This window comes from Trichosurus vulpecula, chromosome 9 (assembly GCF_011100635.1).
Source record: "Trichosurus vulpecula isolate mTriVul1 chromosome 9, mTriVul1.pri, whole genome shotgun sequence".
NCBI lineage: Eukaryota > Metazoa > Chordata > Mammalia > Diprotodontia > Phalangeridae > Trichosurus > Trichosurus vulpecula.
The window spans coordinates 100,890,162-100,912,946 of record NC_050581.1 but is presented as its reverse complement, the minus strand read 5'-3'; the positions used below and the strand labels follow the sequence as shown (position 1 = coordinate 100,912,946).

Here is a 22,785-nt window from a genome sequence, read left to right as displayed (position 1 = left end):
GATCTGAGGCAACTGGTGGTCCAGTGCATAGAGACCTGAATTCAAAAGTGGCCTCAGACACTTGGTAGCTGTGTGACCCTGGGAAAGTCACTTCATTACTATCTGCCTCAGTTTCCTCGTCTGAAAAATGGGGATAAAAATAGCACCTACTTCACAGGGTTGTTGTGAGGACCAAATGAGATGATATTTATAAAGGGCTTAGCACACACATAGCAGATGCCATGTAAGTGCTACCTCATGATCATAATTATTATTAATACCCTCCCTGACACAGACAATTCCTCTAAATTATGATCTCAGAGGAAGCAATGGATGCAATGAAGGGGTAAGTGACTTATCCAGGGTCACACAGCTGGCACCTGTGAGGGGCAGGTCTTGAACATGCATCCCCTGGACTCCAAAGACAGCCCTCTAACCACACTCCTCTATTATTGTTGTTTGGTCACGTCCATGGAGTTTTCTTGGCAAAGACGCTGGAATGGTTTGCCATTTCCTTCTCCATTTTACAGATGAGGAACTGAGGCAAACAGGGGTTAAGTCACTTGCCCAAGCTAGTAAGTGTCCGAGCCTGGATTTGAACTTGGATCTTCCTGACTCCAGGCCGAGTGCTCTATCCACCATGCCACCTAGATGCCCCGCACTGCTCTATGCCGTCTCTACAAAGAGGCGGCAAGGTAGTGCAGTGGTTAGTGGACTGGGTCTGAAATCAGGAAGACCTGAACTCAAATCCAGCCTCAGATACCAGCTCTGCAACTCTGGGAAAATCACTACACCTCTGTTTGCCTCAGTTTCCTCAGCTGTAAAATGGGATAACCAGAGCACCTACTTCTTAGGGTTGTTCTGAGAAGCAAATGAGATAACATTTGTAAAGTTCTCAGTCCGGGGCCTGGCATGGAGTAAGTATTTAATATTCCCTTTCTTCCTAAATATAATACCTAATACAAACGAATTGGTATTAAATAAATGAAAGTGCTAGGAAATAAAGGGAAGGAGGGAGAGATCACACTTCTGATCTACTTCTCAGATTTCTCAGGGTTAAGTATTTCTAAAATGACAACATAGCTCGTATGTAATATTGACTACTTTTTATTGGAAAAAGGGTGTAAGAGTAACTCGCCTTTCCATGATATCCTCACAACGCTGCCCATTAGGTAGTGCTAGCTTTACAATCTCCATTTTGCAGACAAGGACACTGAGGCACAGAAAGGCTCTCAGAGGTAAAGCAAGGACTTGGATTTCACGCCTGACTCCAGAGCCCTTCCAACTCTCTCCCACTGCCCCTCAAGCACCACCTGAGCCTCTAGCAATCCCTTCTACCCTTTCTGTTTGGAACAGAAGTAGCAAGGTTGCCCTATCTGGCTCCACTTCAGATAGTAGTTTGAAATATCCCCGTGAGTGACCACCTTCTTACCTTGGCACAGCTTCCTACTTGCCAACCAAAGAACTGATACCATCTCTTCTCTGGGAGAATAAGAAAGTAAAATACCATTATTCATAGACACCAAATAATCTAATACTCTCAAGGAAAGTTAAGATTGCTGCTGAATCCAGGTTCTTGAAAGCTATACAGAGAGGGTGTCTGTGGTCACCAGAGGACTGGCCACCCAGTAACGAGGTCATTCTTTCAGCCTCCACAACTTACGAAGATTGCCTACTGAGGTACCAAGGCCTTGATGTGGCGCGCTGTCTCTCTCTCTTTTTGGCTGGTAACTTCCTTTACCACATCACTCTGGTCTGATCTCCTACTCCCTAGACCCGTTAGCTCTTGCCCTATATTCCTTATTCATTCCTGCAGTTTCTGTTCCTGTGAGCCTGCTGCTCTGTCTGTCGGTCTAGAATGGGAGTAGTAGAGCAGGAAAGGAGACTTCACGCAGACACGTAGGTACATACAAATAGATGCGAGGAGGTGATTTCACTATGACTTCCCCGATAAAGAATCATCTGCATTCCACTCACTTTTTTTTTTTAACATAGCTTCAGCGAAGGGAAACTCATTAACCCTGAGGCAGCTCATTCCGCATTTGGACAGCTCTAGGTACTGGTGAATTATTTTTTACGTTGAGCCAAACTGATAACGTTCATTCATCTAAAACTATTTATTACATCGACTATGCAGCCATAAGCATTTATTAAGCATCTACTACATCCTGGGCCCTGTGCTAAGTCCTGACGATGTGAAGACAAAAACAAAACTGTCCCCTGATATTCTATCAGGTAGGATAACACGTACATATATGTCAAGAAATCAGGAAAAGCTTCACATACGCGGTAGAATTTGAATTGAGTTTGGAGGGAAGTGAGGAATTGTACAAGGTAAAGGTGAGGAAGGGAGTGCAGTGCATTCTAGGCATTGGGCACAGCCAGTGCAAAGACAAAGAGGTGGGAGATAGAGCACTGTGTACAAAGAACAGCAAGAAGAACCAGTTTGTTTGTACCTTGGAGTACAGGAAGAGGAGTAATGCTATGTGAAGTTTGAAAGGAAGGTGGGGGCCAAATATTGAAGGATTTTAAAAGCCCAACAGAGACTTCAGTATTTTGTCCCAGTGGCAATAGGGATCGATAGGAGTTTATTGAGTAGAAGAGCAACATGTTGGAACTGTGCTTAAGGAAAGTCTGTCTGGTAGTGCAGTGGTTAGAGCACTGGGCCTGGAGTCAGGAAGACCTGACCATCTAACCCATGGTTGACACCTATAAATATTACCTTTCCTGTTAGAATATAACCTCCTTGAGAGCAAAGACTATCTTGCTTTAATTTAACACTGTGACTTATACAAAGTAAATGCTTAAAAATGCTTCTTTCTCTCTTATTTTTTGAGGCAATCACAGGGTTAAATGACTTGCCCAGGGTCACACAGCTAGTGAGTGTCTGAGGTCGGATTTGAACAGGTCCTCCTGACTCCAGGGTCAGTACTCTATCCACTGTGCTACCTAGCTGCTCCAATAAATGCTTTTTCACTCATTCATGGAGTTTATATGGCACTATCCTTTTCTAGGGAAAAAAAGCCTGCTTTTGCTTCAGCAATCCACAAGGATCTTAATACCACAGGGAATTGACTCTGTCTGGGCCACCTATTGATGCCTTAGTGGGGATGTGAAGAGTTTAGCTTTCTTTGAGTGGCCTTTGGCTTGTGGCATGGCTTGTAGCTACTTAAGGAAATGCTCAGTCACTAACCAGAACGTTTTTGTTTTCAGTCTCTTGGTGCTGGAGGAGGGAAGAGTGCTTTGAGACGCCCTCCTCTAGGAGCAAGAATGTTTTTTCTGAAACCAAAAAATGCAGTAGCTCAAAGGCATGCAGGCTGGGGGTTTGCGTGGAGGTTTCTTAGAGCAGATGTTGAGGCTTCTGAAGAGTTTCACATCATCCGTAAGCATGGGAAACTTGTCTTTAGTTTAACCTTTGCTATTTTTAATGCAATTGCCAGACTAAAAGTTACTTAACACCCGATGCTTCGGAACTGTTCCAGGTCTAAGAAAAGAAGACATTTTGGGAATGGGAGAAGGCCATCCAACCCAGTATTATTCACTCTCTTTAATTTATCTTAATCCTGTCTTCAGGCTTTTTTTTGCCTTTCTTCTTGGCTCCCTTTGCTCCAAAAAATACATCTAGTTAGATCTTGAATTCATTACTACATGTGGCTTCATCAGTGTAGCTGGTAAATCGATCCACATGACTGCCCTTTGCCTAAAATAGTTTGGCCTGGCTTTTCTATTTACCTTTCAGAGCTTACCTCGCTCATTGTGTCCCACTTGCCAGCATTAAAAGTGTTGACCCCTTTATCAAAACCTTCTGTAGTGTTGCCATACGGGGCCCTCTTTTACAGCAAGACATATTGAATGGCTTTAAAAAATCCTTCTTCTTCATGATCCTGATGGGTTGACCATGGGATAGTGACTCAAATTGTGTTCTGTATGAAGCCTTAGCTCCACTCTTCTTGGTGTATCTATTCTTTGATGCTACTGCATACCTTGAAAGAACTTACTAATTTCAGGGATCTCTTCTTCAACTCCAAGCCCTTTTCATGGTGTCTAGTTCCCCTATTGCTCTGTCATAGGAAATCACAGGATTTAGAGCTGGAGAAGACCTTAGAGATCATGTAGTCCAGCCACCCCATTTTACAGATGAGCAGAGTTTGCCAAGGGAGAATGACTTATCCTTTGCCACATGGAAGAATTTGAATCCAAGACTCCTGACTCCCAAACCTGTGCTTTTTACAGTCATGAGAATAATTCCTTTTTCCCTCTCTAAGGAAACTCCTGTTCAGGTATGGGTTGGACTAACTGACCTCTCAGGTTCCTTCCAACACCGGGATTCCATGATTCTATAATTTTATATTTTCAACTGTGAAATAAATTTGTCTCCTTTACATGTATTTCTACAGTTCAAAACAAGCCACATGATTTTGAAGCTGGTGTTCATTTTATCATGAAACTTGGAAATCTTTTTGCATTTGCCTATGACTTTCACATGCAACATCGCTGGCAAGTGTAGTTAAAAAACTGACCCTCTAGGCATTTCCCATTGGACACTCCCTTCCATCCCGAGAAGTTTCCATGTATGGCCACTTTGTAGCTTGATCTGAAGCCTGTTTTCCATTCATATTCTTAATTTACCTCCTATTGCATACGGCTTTGCCATCACTGAGGAAACTTATCCAAAACTTTTTTTTAAATAGGTATCAGTATCTTGAATCTACAGAATTATTCGTGCATACTAGAAAAGAAATCCCCTCAAAGATTGCAAGCAATGAAGTTTCATGTCTTTCTGCCTGGATCTAGGTTACTGATTCTTAATAAAAGTTATTTTCTAGGTACTTTCCATCATATCCTTTAAGAAATCACCTGAGATAAACCTGGGAAGACTTGTATGAACTGATGCACAATTCCGTGAGTGGAACACAAAGAATATGTCATACAACAACAGCAACTGTAAAGGAAAATACCTACAAAGGCATAAGAACTGTGATAATGTAATGACCAACCAAAATTCCAAAGGATTAGTGAGGAAATATGTTACCTACCTCTTGAAAGTGAGGTGATGAATTTGAGGTTCAAAATGAACATGTATTTTTAGACATGGAGAATGTGGGGTCTTATTTTGCTTGGCTATGCATATATGATATAAATGCTTTGTTTTCTCTTTCAATGGAGGGGTGATGGGAGTTGAATGAGGAGGTATAAGTGGTAGGGTTATAGAAAGAGAAATAAGAAAATTGGGTCATTGGAACATTTCAAAAATGCATAGAAGAGTATAGAATTATGGTCAGTAGGAAACAGACAAGTAGAATCTCTTTGAAAATTACAGGTTGAACTTGTATACTTGGAGGGAGAAGCAAGATGTATGTGGTGCAGATTTGTGGCTGCCCCTGGAATCTTTTTTCTGTTTTGCTTTGTATATGAAATACCATTTTATTTGGTGTCTAATTCTAGAATAAAAAAATTAAGGTCATCTAGGATTCCTCCATTTCTCTCCCAATCTGTGATTTCATCAGTATAAATCTCCTGAATGGGGGACATAGTCACCTCAATCAGAGGTCTAATGACAGGTTTAACCAGGGCTTTGCTCTAGGGTGCCAAAACAAAGGGAGAACTGAAAGTACACTTTTCAATTCAGTAAACATTTATTAAGAGCCTACTATGTACTAGGCACTGAACTAAGCTCTGAGTACATAAACAAGAAAAAGAGATAGTCCTTGACCTCAAGGATCTTACAGTCTGATGGGGGAAGACAATACACAAAAGGAAAATGAAGAGGTGGGGAAGCAGGGGGTACCTGATGCAGGAACATGGTGTTTCATGGACTTGAAGCCCAGCAGAGCTGTTGATAGAAAACGCAGTTATCAGGAAGCTTGTGAACCCTCCATAAAGGAAGGCTTTGGGAGGAGTACAGTAAATTCATTCTTTCAGGAGGTGCAAATAAACTGTGCTTGGTACTTAGTTAGTAAGAATAATTGGTTAAAATAAGACACTCCAGAAGCTCCCACTCTTAACTTCCTAGTTGTAATGTTCATGGGATATAAGATCTTCCCCCCCATTAATAGGCCTCATGTGGAGCCCATTAAGGGAAGCTTGCTTAGGGGAGGCTTGCATACCTTTTTGTTCTAATTAGGCACTGAGTCATGAGGGTTGGGATGTGTTCTGGCTCTGAGAAGTACATATATGTATATACACACATATATATATATGTATATACATATATCTATATCTATCTATCTATATACACTCTGAGTTGGTATTTTGCTTTGGGGGTTTGCTTACGAGAAGGATCTTATGATTCCCTGGTGGAGACTCGGAGTAGCTGTACGTTCAGAGCTCCCTGACTGCTCAGATGTAAAGGCTCTCTTGATCCAGTGATGCATGTAAAGTGTATAGCAATATTGCTTTGGTTCAGGCAGTTAAGAGCTCTGTCTGTTGGTCTTTATGCTAATTTCTCTGCTTCTATTTTCTCTGTTTTTCTCTGATGTTCAAGGTGCTGACTTTTCCCCTGAACTAGTGAATGTAATTAAAAGTAAGACTGTTGACCCCTTTGAAAGCTATCTTTCCTAGTAAAGCAGGATCTAAGAACCTGTGCCAGCAGCCATCCTGGGTGTGCCAGTGTTGTTGTCTCTACACTAGTATACGTGACTACATCCTAGCCAGCTCCTTCTGGATCTATGAATCCTTATTCCTCACATTTTATGCTGAGAGGTGTGACTTGTCCAAGGTCACATAGATATTATATGGTAGAGCTGGTACCATACAAAAAATGGTTATATAAATCTGTTCCATATTGCTAACTTTAACTTATGTAACATATTAATGTCCTTGGTTTTTTTACAATAAAGATGATATACATAAAAAATTAAAAAAAACATTTTATGCCACTTGTTCTATGTCCTAAAGGTCATGCATACTAGTTATGTAAGGTATTACTCCTAATTAATGCAGATCAGGAATTTTTCTGCCCCAATGGGGCACTGAGGCCTCAAGTGACTTCTTGTGGTCACATAGCTAGTATGTGTTGAAAGTAGACTGTGAACCTGGGTCCCTTTGATCTCAAGACAGATATCTACTATACCATTCTCTCTTATAAAACATGTAAAACTAGATCCTTAGCCGATTCCTGATGGCGGTAGTTCTGAAAGTGGTTTAAATGTAGTATCATCAAAGACATTCTAATTTATGTTATTCATTGTGTTCATGCTTGACATGGGAGGGATTTATGTTTAGGAAGGAGGCAAATGGTACAGTGGAAAAAATGCCAGATTGGGAGTCTGAAGAAATGGGGACAAATCAAAACTTTCGCACCCACTACCTGTACAACCTTGGGCAGAGATTAAGTGACTTCTCTGGTTTCCAGTTTCCTCATCAGTAAAACGAACAGGTTGGCACAGATAACCAATGAGGCCTCCTTCCAGCACTTTGGATCATATGGTAACAGATCCCAATAGAAGCTTTTATGTGTTCACCTGGATTCTGGTTAGAGGGGAGAATGCCATAAAGAAGAAAGACCTGATATATTTTCAGTGTTCATAAATAACATCCATCCTAATTCATTTTAAATAGTACTCACTTAATAAGTGCCTGTTTTATCTATGAAGAAATGGATAATGACCATTAAACCAAGCAAAAGTTTAGTATAGTTTTTTCTTGGGGTAGGTCATTGATGGAGATTCTTTTTCTAAACACAAACATACACTATGGACTCTTCAGAACCAATGATACCGGAGAAAGCATTCACTAAAACAGGTGCATCTAAATAAAAATTAAAAACCCCATAAAATAGAAGCCTAATTGTTTGTCTGAAGTACTCAATACTAATTTATGCTTAATCCAGAACTGTGCGATCCCACTGGTTTGTTTTTTTTCTCCTTTTTTTCAACAGGGAATCCTGCAAAACAAAAGTCAACTAATAAAGGCATTTCTCCAAAGGTTACTTTAGAATGGGAAAGGTGGGAGACACCTAAGCGTAATGTTTTTCAAACTTAGTTTCATGGAACCTTAGGATTCCTTTGAGGTGTGGTAATAACAGACAGACTTAGGTTGACTCTGCCTATGTAGCTTAGAGACCCATCGCAGCCCCATACCTCGGACAAGTATTCTAAAACATAAAAAGCAAGGGATATGGGAGTATGGATTTAAAACAAATTAAAATAAACCTTCCCCTCTTCTTCCTATGGTAATGTTGGATAGGTATTTTTCCATTGGGGCATTTTTGGAGACAGCTGGGTCAGGGGTTGGAGGGTGGGTACAGCTTTATGGTATGATGCTGGAAAAGGGGACACATTGGTTATATCAAATGTTCTGTCTCCCAGTAAACTTTTCATAGAGCTTTGCTTGGTTTTCCTTTGCCCTATCACATACTACTTACCTGGTTTGGTTAACTGTCATATTTCCCGCTTAAATTCTAAGTTCCTCGAAAGTAGGAATTGTATCCTTTTTGTTCTTTCTAACCCTAGGCCTCAGTCCAGTATCATAGATAGTTAAGTGCTTAAACTTCTGTTGAACTAAACTGACTTATTCTCTAATAAAATGACTGGAAATAGGAAGTTGAATTCTATCCATTAACAAAAAAATCAAATTTTTTCTTTGGCATTTTCTGGACAAGTGCCCATAGATAAAACTTTCCCTGGATGTAAGTGGTGTCTGAGAGTTATATTGACTTTTCAAGCCAATCAGACCTAAGGACACTCTTACAATAACACTGTAAGAACACACCATCTAATTCATCCCACTGGAAGGAGGGGGCAACACCAGGGATGGACTTTATGGGGAACACCAGTACAACAAACCCCGTGAAATCCAAAGCAATGCAGCTGCGAAAGCAAGTACAATTCAATTGGGTTGCAATTTAATACTAATTAAGCCCAATTCTAAGCTCCCTACCTCGCAGGGCTACTGGGAGTCAAAAAGTACTTTGTAATAAGAGTTATGATTATTATTATTAAGATGGTCACGTTTCCCATGGGGCATGATGCCCTTGTAAGCCCTGACAACTATGCCAAGAATAGAATGGAACTTCAAGCTGGATTGTTTTCTTCTTGGGCTGAACCAGATGACCAGACCTAAGTTGTTATAACCTCCCCTCTATAACCTATTCAGAAGCTCTGGCAGCAGACTTTTGTTAACTGCTACTCCAACTACAGCAGCACACATTTGAATAGTCTGTCCTTTTCCAAAACCCAAGCCCAAGTATGTGCAAAATACAGCCAATGCTCAATTTCCAGCGCTAATGGCAGTGTTTGGAGGGGAGGGAGGCAGGCAGGCGGAGCACGGAAAAATGAAATTCACAATCCAGAAATACCTTGCTAGCAAGCAGAACTTCCTCTTCCACCAAATCTATCATCAGGACTATTAACAAGTACATAATTCTTACTTCAGTTTCACCTTTTCTCCTATTTTCCTGCTTATTCTCCTATTGAACTCAAAAAGACCAATAAATGAAAGGAGACGGGGGAAATAGTAAATCCAGATAATCCACAAGCTGGATAATTAAGTATTTGAATAACGTTCGATTCCCATTCCCATACTCTATAGCTCTATCTTTCAGCCAGACTGAACTTTCCTCCATCTCTTGTTCTTGTCTTGCTTTCTTCTGTCTCGGTTCCTTGGTCACATCATCCTCCATGTCTGAAATGGACTCCTCACTCCCTCCATTAATTCAGGTTCTCTCTACAAGGTGAACTCAGTGCTACCTCTCTCACAGAACCTTCTCTCCTTCCCCATCCCTCATCCAAGTCTTATTATCCTTGGATTGGCACATTAGCTGATACTGGTTTATTTGGCATTGAGTGAGGGCAATGATAACCTAGCCCTGTACTACCATAACTGGAATATAAGAATGTAGCACTTCCACATTTACATAGTACCTTACATATATTATATCATTTGAGCCCCACGATAAACTTGTGAGGTAGGTGAGACAAATAATATTACGCTTATGTTATAGGTAAGGAAACCCAAATCCCAAGAAGAGAAGTAAATTTCTTCAGGTCACACAATTAGGAAATGTAGGATTTGAACCCACCTGACTACAAGTCCAGCACTATTTCTCCTACCCTAAGCTGTTAGCTAAAATAGAAATGTTGGGACTTCTGAAAATTGTGCAGATTTTTCTCCAGTGGGAAATTATAGAAATTGGAAGGTCATTACGTCTACTGACATGAGTGGCTCAGAAAGCTCAATTCTTTTACATAAAACTTCCAGTGGCTTAAGAGCCAAGATCTCCATCATTTTGTCATCTCCCCAAACAGGATTTCACTTGTGATTAGGCCTTGGGTTATTTTTACTTTACTTTTTATAAGCCCTATAGACAAAGCTGGTGCTGTAGCCCAGAGACTCCAAGAGAAAGACGGGTTTGGACACTAACCAAAAACAGACCAACTGAAACGCAACCCTAGGCATTTCAGCACTTCCTCTGTGAAAGCAGTTTGAAAATAAATAAGCATTTTGGAACCACTACTAGGCACACTAATGATGACAAGCCATGAAATCCAGCACAAAACAGGGTACGCGCCCCATGCCCCATTCTCTCATGTAGTGGTACCAATGGCAGCTCTGGGCTTTTCATGGTTAGTGTGGGCTTATCCTTTTTTTGTTTTTGTTTTTCAACTCAGGCTTGAAAAACAGTCCAGCAAGCTGATCTTCAGCCATATTTCTCACTCCAGCCAAGAGAAATGGAATACTTTTCGTTCCATGAATCAGCAAAGCAGGACAAGCTTACTTGTCACCCTTGTCCCACTATCTGGAGTAGAAAGAGTTGGTTAAAGCTGGATTCGGGGAAAATTAGGAAGCCTAACCATAGTTGGGCACTGTTTCCTTTAAGCATCACTGTCACCACCAATTGGATATATGGTTTACATGCCTCACTAGTTAAGTCTCAATCTTGGCTTTCATTTTTATGGCGCTCTTATGCTGCCCTCCAGGTGCCCAGAGCTCATTGCTACCAAGCCTCTAAATCACTCCACCCCACTCCACTTAAAACTCCCTGTGATATACTTCTAGAACCAGACCATCTGTGCCCTCCCAGTAACAACAAACCAACCAACTAATCAGCAAGTTTATGCGATACTATGTGCCAGTTATTAGTGCTAATATTTAAAGACCAAGACAAAAGATTCCCAGAGCTCTCTTTCCCAAATAACATTTCTCAGTCATTTTTCAGTTGTGTCCAACTACCTGTGACCCCATTTGGGGTTTTCATGGCAAAGATACTGGAGTGGTTTGCCATTTTCTTCTGTAGCTCATTTTACAGATAAGGAAACTGAGGCAAGGAGAATTAAGTGACTTGCCCAGGGTCACACAGCTAGTAAATGTCTGAGGCTGGACTTAAACTCACAAAGATAAGTCTTCCTGACATAAACGGATTTTAACCTTGGCCTTCTAGAGAGAATATAGTTCATAGAATCATAGGATCGTAGATTTAGAGCTGGAAGGAACTTCAGATGCCATGTAGTCTAACCCTCTTATTTTTATAGATTAAAAACAATGACAACAGCAAGGCTCACAGAGTTATTAGTGAGTCATTCGTGAGCTGCCCAAGGTCACATAGGTTGTAAGCATAAGAAGTGGGATCTGACACATTTTATTAAGAAGCATTTTATCCTATTTGCCCAAATATTTTCTTACTTTTTATCTCCAGAAGGCATCATGTCTTGTCTTAGTATTGTGAGATTTGGCAAACAAATCCGGGTTTATTCTATTCAAACATTTTCTATTTTAAAGATAAATTTTGTTTATGTCCCTTTTCAACCATAGACTTGTGAGAGTGACAAATTATTGGACTTGTACTCTTTGATCCTGTTAGCCTCCTTTGATCTGAGTAGTTTAAAATCTTTAAAGGTTTTTAAAGTGTTAGCGACTTAGCCGAAATAGAGCTGAAGTCAGATGATGTGAATTCAAACCCTGAATCTATTAATTACCATCTGGGTGACATGTGATAAGGCACTTCAGCAATTAGGGATTGCGTTTTCTTACCTAGAAAATGGGAGGTGGTGGCGGGGAGGTTGGACTAGGTCCCTTAAATCCAGGTTCTGCTACTTGCTATCTGTGTTACCTTGGATAGGTCACTTAAGTTATCTGGGTCTCAGTTTCCCCTCTTATAGAATGAAAGGGTTGGATCAAATCTTTAAGAATCTTCTAGCTGTAAATCATATGATCTCATGACGTTGGTTGAGTGACAGCCATCACTACCACTCTATTTAAATGGACCTACCAAGAGAGGTGCAATGACATTTTGCAGGCTATAATAGCTGGGCCAAATACAGCAATGTTTAGTCATAGCATCAGGTCAACTGCAAAGCCAGGTGTGTGTGCATTCCTGGAAAGCCTTGTCAGACCACACACACAGAAACACCTTGTGTTGGATCCCAAGCTTTTGAATGGTCCATGTACTAAAATGCTAATGTAATAATAGCCACGATTTGCATAATATCTTTCTGACAAAGATAAAAAAGTTCAAAGTACTTTAAAGAAAGCATTTCCTTAATCTCTGTTGTCCTGTAGGGTAAAGCAAAGGCAGGCAGCATTATCGTCACTTTGGAGAAAGGAAAACCGAGGCTTATGTAAATTAAATAACCAGCTTCAATTCAAGCAGCCTGTCAGATATAGGAAGGACTGAAAGCTGGATGTTCCTATTGAGCTCAATTCTTGACGCTCTGCCCTGGAAAATACCTCAATGCAGAAGAAAGTGTGAAAGGAGAGGCTGGGGAGGAGGGGGTGGTGGTGGCACTCCTCTCCCCCTACCACTTTCTTGTCTAAAAAGCAGAACTCACCTGTCACTGTACTGCACCTCTTCCCCATTCCTGGCCCAGGTGATAGTAGGCTTCGGATTTCCCACAGCTTCGCAGTGCAGAAGGACACTCAGTGTCCCGCTGGCAAGGGCTACAGTCTGCCCAAGGTGTGTGACCACCTCAGAGGCTGAAAGCTGCTGGGCAGCTGAGATCTTCCTCAGTATCACTGGCTTCCTGTGGGGTTGGCCACTTCTCACCTCTCCTGAGGAGCCTGGAGAGGAGACGCGGAGGGAGCTGCTGAATCCAGACACATGTTTGTGGGGAGGGATAGCCACTGGGTGGACTCTTCCCTCTGTGGACTTAAGGAGTGGGTCTTGATGCTCTAGGTGAGTTCTGAAGATTTCCCTCGCCAGCTGGGCCACCAAGTGTTTGCTATATAGGTCTTGAAGCTCCTCAGGCTGTTGAGAGATGTTCCGGAGGAGGTCATCGAGCCGCTGCTGCTCGGTTACCATGGTGAAGGGCAGGTGGAGAAGGGCTTGCTCTGGATTCTGGTCTTCCTCTGAGGAGATGTTCCTCTCTGTAGAGTCCTGGGCCTCCCAAGAGGTGAATAGCTCTCCAGGCCAACCCCTCTGCTCCAGCAGCCTGGAGACGATTTCATCATAGCGGCTTCCTGGGTCAACTGCGGGGGCCCGCTTTTCAGCCTTACTGCCATTGAAAAAAATTCCATTTTGGTGCTTCTCCTGGGTGCGCAGGGCCTCATTTGGGCTGTTCTTCCTCACTGGGGGCACCTCCTCCTCTCCCCTCAGTCCCAAGGGTCTGGCCAGAAGCTTACGGTTGCCCCCAATGAGCTTAATCACAAAATGTTCCTGAGCTGGTCCTGCAGAGCAGGTGTAGGTGCCTGTGTCTGAGGGCTTAAGACGATGTATCTTCAGGTAGCCAAAGGGGGCCACTGTGATATGGGCGGAGCTGGAGAGGTGCCGGCCATCCTTCTCCCAGGTGATGAGAGGCTTTCGGAACCTCCGTGTGGGGCACCTGAGGACCACGGAAGTCTTGGGAAGCAAGTAGGCAAAGCCTCCCACCACAAAGTGTAGCTTCCTTTGTTTCCGGGTTTGAATATAGATCTTCCTGATGGCCGTAATGTGAGGACTGTGCTTTTGAGACAGGCGACCGGGCCCTGAAATGGAACCAATGGTATTTGGTAAAAAAAAAAAAAAAAAAAAAAAAGGCGGTACCATAAAAATAGAGTTTGAGGAGCGTGAGAGGGGGAAGGCTGAGAAGAGAGGACAGGAAGGAGGAGTAAAAGGAGAAAGAACATAAGGAGAAGGACAAAGAGGAAGAGGAGGCAGAAAATGGGAAAGACAAAGGCAGGAGAGAAGAAGATGAAGGGAGGAGGTGGTCACAATGTAGTTAAGGAGATAACACATATATACATGAAAAAGTAAATAATGGTATAAGCGGGGAGGAAAGATACGGTGGAATTATATAAGAATGTGACAGTAGCATTTGATTAGTTGTCAAATGAGCAGATTTCAAAGGTGTGAGAGGAAAGAGAAGGAGGAAGAGGAGGAGGAAAGAGAGGAGAGACAGAGGTTAGAAAAGTGAGGACTCTGGCAGTTTACTTTGGCCTGGGCAGTCGTTTCACGCGTTACGTTTTATGGGCGCCACCGGCTACCAGCTGTTGAACATCAAGCCGCCACAATAAAAACGTAAGAACTAACAAGGTGCAATTGAGCAGGATGCCTATCACCCTGCTGTGTGGTTCCATGTCATTAGAAGCCAAAGCACAGGGACCGGGGACTGAGGAGGGGGAAGCTCAGGGGAAATGCTGTTCCCCTTGTTAAAGGCATTTGAATAAAGAATTTGGTTTAATAAATAGAGGGAGAGGACAAAAGGGAAGGAGAGTTCCCCTTGTTAAAAATTTACCATGTGGGCCCTGCAAAGCACCAGGGCCCTAATGCGTATGGTGGCGAGAGCCCCAAAGTGTTATAACCTCAGGGATTAATATTAAACAGAGCAAATCTGTTTGGAGGTGATTTAAAACCCCAGGGTGGACAATATTAGACTTCATTAGTTATATGCTACCTCCAGCTTCCAGGTCTCTGTATGCCAGACAAGTGAACTTTTCCCCCAACCTCTGCAAACCATTTTTCTAAGGGAGAAGAGAACCCCCTCTGCCCATGGGAAGTCAGGACTCCTTTCCTTCCAACCTGACCATCAGTCAGGTGGCCAGCAAAAGCCTTAGCAGAGCTCTGAGGCATCAATAGCAGCCTGAAGCCTTCCCTAAGAAAAGGGAAGTAGCCTTCTAGGGAGGTGAGGCTTCCTGAGTTCCATTCTTCCCATCTCTGGAGCTCGTCATACTCACTTGCACAGGCTGCTAGCATGCAGGGCTGGATGGAGGAGGAGAAAGGCAATGGTGGGCACAGGGAAGAGTTGACGATGACTGACTCTCCAGATTTCAGGATCTTTCGGCAAATGGCGCTCCGAGTCTGGGTGCCCTCTCCACAGCTCGTGGAACACTATTAAAGAAAGAGAAACCAGGCAGTCCATGTTAAAGGAGGAACATTAGTGTACAAGATCTTGGCAAGTGCCTCTCAAATCAATGAAAATATAAGGGGCCTGCCTGAAGAAGTCAATAAAAGAACCCAAAAAATGATCATTTTGTACAGAGGGAACACTTGGGCCCACAGTATAACAAAACTTTATCACATGTATTTAGAATAACAGAATAAGTTGTAGAAAGTTGATTTTATCCCTCTAATAGAGGTCAACTCAGCTTGGGGCATTGATCAAACTTTTCAAAGGTTAAGCAATCCAGCATACAAATTTCAAACTTAGCCCAAAAAGGCTGGTACATTCTAGTATTAATCAACAATTCAGATATAGGAATTATGGCAAGGGATGGAGTTTCTCTAATGATGGCTGGTGAAATATATTTGTCTAGAAAAATATTTAAGAAGTCTTAACTCAAAATGAAAGGGAAGGAGAACATTGCTTTCATACATCTGCCAAACCAGAGCATATGATATAGGAAGAACAATGTCCCTGGAGAGGACCCGGCATACTTCACAGAAGATGAGGAATGGAGTGATACTCTTTGGCCTCAGGTGTTTTTATGCAAATGCACACAATATGAATAATAAACATAAGACATGAATTCAAAGAGAAAAAGTTGATTTCACTATCGCTGAGACTTAGCTTAAGAACTAGTTGAGTGATCAGACCTAAAGAGTAGTAATTCATGGATTGCTATGGACCTGAAGTTAATAGCTTGCCCCAGGAATCTGTAAAACATTTTTATCAATGGCACAGGTGAAATCATAGCTTCCATGCCTATCAAAGTATTGGTTGACTCAAAGCTGGGAAGGAGAGCCAACAAATCAGCTACAAGTGTTGGGATTCAGAAAGATCTGGATAATGCAGAACAATGGCCCAAATCTTAAAGATTAAGTGAAAATAAAAAGTAGAAAACACTCTCCCTGTACCTTGAACACACATACACACACATGAAGAAATGATAGTAAATTAAATAAGAATGAAGCAATCTCTGTTTTATAAAGCTGAGGGGCTGCAAAGTGATGCTGGTCAAGGATGCCTTGACTTGTGGCCAGTTTATTTTTGGGAGTTCTAATGGGAGGCTCAATGAGCTTCACTGTTGCCTAAGGAATCTCCTTGCCACATATCCTGCTCTTTTCTACACTTCCTTGCTACTATTATGTTCTTGCCTACATTCTGATCCACAGTGGAAATGGAGCTTGAGTTGGGCAGTATTAGGTGAAGAGAAAGGGAGAAAATTTCAGGTGAGGTGAAAAAAGGAAAACACAGAGAACGGAACACACACGCAAACTATAACCCTACAAGAAAATAAAGACATGGAAAAGTGAAAGTACAAGGGCCATGTGAGTGTGGGGTGAGAACAATGGGTTGACAATTTACATCTGACCAAAAGGATTATGAGTGTGAGATAAAGCTAGAAATGTAGATTGGGGTCATATTGTGGAAGCCAAATCAAGGAATTTGTACTTGATTTTGGGGAGCCATTTGGAAATTATTGAAGGCTTTTTTTGTGGAATAGTATGACATAATGAAAACGGTGTTTTAGGAAGATTAATCTGGGGGTAGTGTACAGGATGGATCAGAGATGTGGAAGTCAGTTAAGATGCTGTGATACATCAATGGCAGCTGTGGTGGTGCATTCTTTCCTGATGACTTGATAAATGTTCATTTTAAGACCTTCAGCATCGAATTTTTAGCAACTTTTAAATATAGTGTGTCCCAAGTGCCTTAGAGCAGTTTTAAGCTTTAAAAGCATATATTGTACTAAATAATTTTAATAGCATAAAACTGCAGTAAGACTTTTGGGAAACCCTGTAGTAGCAAATTGATCCTCTGTTATCTATGCTGCCAACTTTTATGAAATTTAATCTGGAGAAACTTCAGAGACAATAGTGGAACTCACAACTCGTACTTTAGTTAGCTGATGGTAATTTTTCCAGGTCAAGAACCTTCTCCTTAAGTTTTTTTTTTGTTTGCAGATGACTCCATCACATCCAAAGGAGGAAAAAGCTCATGATAAAAATAAACTACATCAACCCTCTTAACCTCCAGTTTTTATTTTTAGTGCTAAAAGCACATCAGATAACTTAATGGGGAATATGTTGTTAGATGAAGAGTTAGGAGGCCTGGATTCTCTCTCTGCAAGCCATATTTATATCAACTAGGCCTCAGTTTTCTCATCTTTAAAATGAAAGGATTAGATTCCATGATCCTTAAACTCTCTTGTAATGCAAACATTTTTCTTAACTTTATTTTTTGGGGAAAATTTCACAAAAGGATTTTAAAAGATGTTTTCTTGGTAGCCTTTCCTTTACGGATTTTAATTGGTAAAAAAAAAAAAGAGTTGACTTTAAGAAAATGAAGTATGACTTTTTTTCAGGGATGTGTTTAAAAAAGCATCTTTCCCTTTGAATAAGATCTGCCAATAATTTTAGTTGAAATACCCAAGAGGGGCTCAGGCTTCGCTACTTTGTCAGATAGATTCTGTGTGATAAACCATGAGATTTAACCCAAATATCTAAGGCCAGAGAGGAAAAAAAAACCACTGGAGCATGAACCTGTCCTACTAGCACAGAATAATAGCTTTCAAGGGTGGATGTGACATTTCATCTCAAAGGGCCAAGAAAGCAGCAGTTCTGATAAGATAGTGAGTCTTAAACATCTCTCTACACTACAGGGAATGCTTTTGTGTGGCTCCAGGTTCCATTCAGCTGAACTGATTTCCTGATATCATAACTCCATTTCCTACCCCCACCTCCACTTTCAGAATCTCCATTAATCAAACTGGACAACCAAGAACTTCCTAACATTCTTTTGGCTGAGTATTGCCTACATGTGGTCAGCAGCTCCTTGGAAAGTATGACTTCTGAAATGATATAGTTCAGGGTGTTCCCATCAGGACTAGTTGAAGGTGGCGTAGGCAGCAAGGGTGGTGGACCTGCTTCTGGGCAGCCAGCACATTTTAGCTACTCATGTTCCTTATCTTTTCTTGTCTCCTCATACAGATCAACAGAAGCAGGGGAATAAAAATAATGTATTCTGAATGCTGCTTAACCTGATAGAAGCTCAGAATAGTATGACTTTTCTTTTTCTCTGTAACATGCAGGTCTGTGATAAATTTTAATGCCAAATACCAGCAATTTCTTCCGAATTGCCTAATATCTATTTTGCTCCAAATCCTGTTAACTCCAGGGATACCAATAGACAGTGAAAACATAGCCAGGTCTCATTGTGACTCTTCTGCTGATATAAGACCAACCCCGGTTGTTGTTTGTCCTTCGTTTTTGAAGAGGACCAATGACATCACAGGGTGATGTCTTGCCTTATGCATGAATTGGAAAGTGAGGCAGAGTGGCACAAAGTCTTCAGCCTCACTCTGTCTTCCACAGTCATCAAAGTCCAGTGGCAAGACAAAAGTCAAGATGACTGGCGATGGTTTGGGATGTAGCGGATGACCCTGGTGTTTTTGATGTCTGAACAAGCCCTAAGCACTCCATAGGGCCTGCTTTGGCCTCCTTCATGGCTTAGAGAAGCAATACCTTTTTCTAATCGGCTTTAAGATTATACTTACATCTCAAGCCAACATCAAATATATTGCCACTTCTTCCTGGGACATGGCCTTCCTCATTTTCCTATATTTAAGAATATTATGACTTTTCAGCTATTAAAAGACATTCCAGAAAAGGACATTCACTCACACATGTAAACGTGCACATAGATTTCCTTCAGTAAGTAACCTAGATCAAATAATGTTTTATACATGAAAAAAAGTTGTTTTCTCCTTCCTGAGGACCTTGGGGATGAAGTTGCCCTAGAAGGAGATTTTATAGCCAAATTATAAATCCTTGGAAATGAACAGTTATTTGGCATTGTTGGGGGAAAGCTGGGTTCTATTCCCCTTAGCAGGCATCAGCATATAGAATGCAATGGGGGCAAAGCCAAGAGCATGCTGACTCCCATTGGCACTAGAATAAGAAACCAATTTCCCAAGAGGGCCTGGGGACGAATTTTCAAAGAGCTGGCATCTTAATTTACAGAGAAGTTGTCCACTTTGGGTATCCAAGTGGCTGAGTGCAATGTAGTTCAATCAGTTGTGATCACCAGGAGCTGTAAATTGTACAAAGGGGTAGGGTGGAGTGCAAAAGCATTATCCTCTAAACCTGCATGAGAGGCAAGAGGTAAATTTCAGTTTTGGCTCTAGCACACCCAGAGGGGCACATTTCGGTCCCCGCGACAGCCTTCTTAGACAAAGATTCGTGGGCAGAGCTCTATGGTGAACACACGGGCATAGAGAGCAGGAAGAGTCTCTGTATTTCACGTTATGTGGTAATACTACCCCTATGAAGTAGCAAAGACAGAAAATACAAACAGACTTAAGATGGGTTCAATTAAATTAATGGATGCTAAACGCATAATGGGATTTGGTAAGGTAAACCAGGGATCATAGAATCATAGAATGCCAGAAAAGACAATGAATTTGCTGAAAGGACATTAGTAATCATCTAATCCACCACTCATATTTTAGAGGTGAGGAAGCCAACGTCCAGAAAAGCAAAAATAATGTTTCCAAGGTCACACCGCAATTTAGAAGCAAGGCTGAGACTCAAACCTAGGTCTTCTAATTCCAAATCCAGCTATCTTTGGGGATGCACTATCTCTGAGGGCAGATGCTAATCTGAGCCATCGCCCACATATAGGAGATCAGGAGGGGGGAAAAGACACAAAACAGAACAGTTTTTGGCTGGGAAGATGCTGGGCTTCTGGAGCCAGGAAACTGACAGAAGAGGAGCAGGATCACTTTTGGCTTCTCCTTGAAATAAATTGTTTTCTTCATTGTACTATAGTTTGTGAGAGAAAGAGCCAGAGCGGCCTTGACCCCCTGAGAAGAGACCAAAAATAGCTGGAGGCAGGGAGCAGAGACCCAGTGTCCCAGGGGGAGCCACATTCCCAAACATGAATCCGCTTTGCTCTACAAGGGTGCCAGCTACAATTACATGCTTCCAATTGTTAGGTGAGGGCTGGCTGCCTGAGCTGGTTCCCCACAGCCTAGTTAAATAACAGTTACAGAGTGTGGTATAAATTGTTACAGATTCCAGCATGTTAGGGAAGGTGGCTTCCCCCAGGGCCTGCTTTGCCTCACTCTTCACTGCTCAATTCCTTACCTGTGTCCACTCAGAGAGAAGCCATTCATGGGGACAGTCCTCATTCTTGCAGGCTTGCTGGGAGGTGAGCCTTGGGGACGAGCAAAAGGTCTCCGGCAACTCGAGGAAGCTTCCATCAGCCATGCGTTGTTTGCAAAGAACATCTCTTTTCTGAACACCCCCTCCACAGGTCCTCGAACACTGGGAAGGAGAAGGTTTGAGAGCTAAGGAAGGAGCCCATTTAAATTCTTATTGTGCCCTGGGATGGGTAAAGGCTTCTTCAGTGCTGGGGTGAGGGGGAAAGAGAACTAGTTAATGGCTTCAATTCTTTCCACTTTCTTTGAAATCATTTATTAGTAAAAAATTTAAAACCTGATTCCTCTTTTAACTAGGTTGGAATTGCCGAAGTCTTTAAAACTTGCCAAGCTGCTTATAGCTGATGATTTGCGACAACCCACAACAACCAGTTTAAAAGGTTAATATAATAGAGCATTAATCATTTTTATGATGGAGAGTGAAATTCATCTTTCTTGTTTCCAGACGAGCAAGACAGGGCCACTGCCATTGCTGTAAATGAGGGGGGCTGACTATCGCTAACAGGGAGTTTGTGGGATGAAGGGGAAATTTTTATTACAAGGCTTTCTTTCCTCTTTCTTATGGGTAACTGTGGTGTTGTCATACCAATATCTTCAAATGGCTAGTCTCATATTCATCCCCGCCTTGTTTATGACCAATTCTCCCTTAGGTCTTCCTATAAACTGATTATACACTCTAGCTGACCTCATAAGTGATTAGTTTTCCAAATAACTGGATAGCTGAAGTGTGTCCTAAAATTTACCCGAATACTTGCCAACTTCTTGGGAGTAGGGGGAACCAGCTTGGAAATCTTCCCACAGTTCATTCCCTGTTAGCAATTGCTCTAAATTCTGTGAACTCAATACAACTGTGGTAGAACCTTTAAAGTAAGGAAGATACTAACCAGGTGCTTGTTCCTTTTCCTGAGGACAGGAGAGGATGAAATTGGTTTACAATGCAGCTCTAGAGATTACATTTAGCTAATAGAAGAAATTTTCCAGTTAGACACTGGGGGATAGCTTTGAAAGGATGTTAGAGAGTGTTATTTCTCAGAGTCCTTTCTTTATACAACTACCCATCTTTCTGCAATTGCCTGGAGGTAGGAATATGGGCTAGATTTAACAGGGGTAGGGAACCCGTGGGCCTTGAGGCCACATGTGGCCTTCTAGGTCCTCAAGTGTGGCCCTTTGACTGAATCCAAACTTCACAGAACAAATCCTAATAAAATCTGTACTAGAAGAATTGGGTTGTTTCTACACAAGGTCAAACATCCCACCCAATGCAAATTACAATGCATCAGTCTAGATATTTGGTTGGTCTAGGGTGCCAAACATGGATGACTAATAAATAAAATAGATAAAAGGATGTGTTCTGTGAAGTTTAGATTCAATCAAAGGGCCGCACTTGAGGGCCTGGAGGGCCACATGTGGCCTTGCGGTTGCAGGTTCCCCATCCATGGCAGAATTTAAAGAGCAAACACCATGAGGGTGGAGGATATTTATTTCATGCCCTCCACCAATGAGCCACATACAGTGCTAGATGTATACGGTAGCTACTGAATTAATATCTATTGTGGTTTTTAAAAAATATTGATTATTTTATCTTGTTGTGGGCTATAAAAGATGCGTCATTACCATATTACTTGGAACAGAAAGAGAAATGGGAGGGACAAAACTACCATGTATATTTATCATACTAGATACCATAGGGAGTTACCACAGTGTTGGAAGAAGACATTTGTCACAACCAACACTGGGGGACTTTTGCTATGGTGCACAAATATTTGCTCTGTCATGAGAACGTGAGAAGGGCAATGGTTAATTTACAACAATCATTATTACCCTGAACCTCAAATCAAACCTATAACCAAACTTCTGTTCTTTTAATCTTTTACGTATAATTGTGTAGAATTCTCCGCAAGTGGGACTAAGCCATCCAACGTTAGCAGCTTGTTTACATTGTCTGACAGCCATCTTGGGTACATCATCAGTCAAGTCTAATCTAAGATTTTTTTCTCTGCTTGAGGACTGATGTTTTCTCTTTCCAAATGCCTTGGGAGGCAGAAGGACTTCAACTTAATCTGAATAAACACAAAAGATAAAGGGAAAGGGGGTTGAGGGGGAGGAAGGGACTAAACGAGACCAAATAAAACTCTCCGATCCAAAAGTTTAAACGCTTTCTGCAAAGGCCAAAGGAGGTTCAGGTTTGCCATTCAGATTGAGGAATGGGTGAAAAGAATTATTTCTCCTCTGGTGTGGAGATATAAAATAGTGAAGTTGGTGTGATATGGTAGTTAACACTGGATTTGGAGA

General features: G+C 41.8%; 1 protein-coding gene across 1 annotated transcript in view; it reads right to left on the bottom strand.

The window, feature by feature from the left end:
• ADAMTSL1 (ADAMTS like 1) overlaps positions 1 to 22,785 on the bottom strand; it is a 371,558-nt gene that overhangs the window by 77,350 nt on the left and 271,423 nt on the right. Inside the window, exons 17-19 of the mRNA XM_036739597.1 lie at positions 20,420 to 20,599; positions 15,067 to 15,220; positions 12,747 to 13,878 (exon numbers count right to left, since the gene is read on the bottom strand). Coding sequence (XP_036595492.1) covers positions 12,747 to 13,878; positions 15,067 to 15,220; positions 20,420 to 20,599 — 1,466 coding nt within the window. The remainder of the gene's footprint in view (positions 1 to 12,746; positions 13,879 to 15,066; positions 15,221 to 20,419; positions 20,600 to 22,785) is intronic.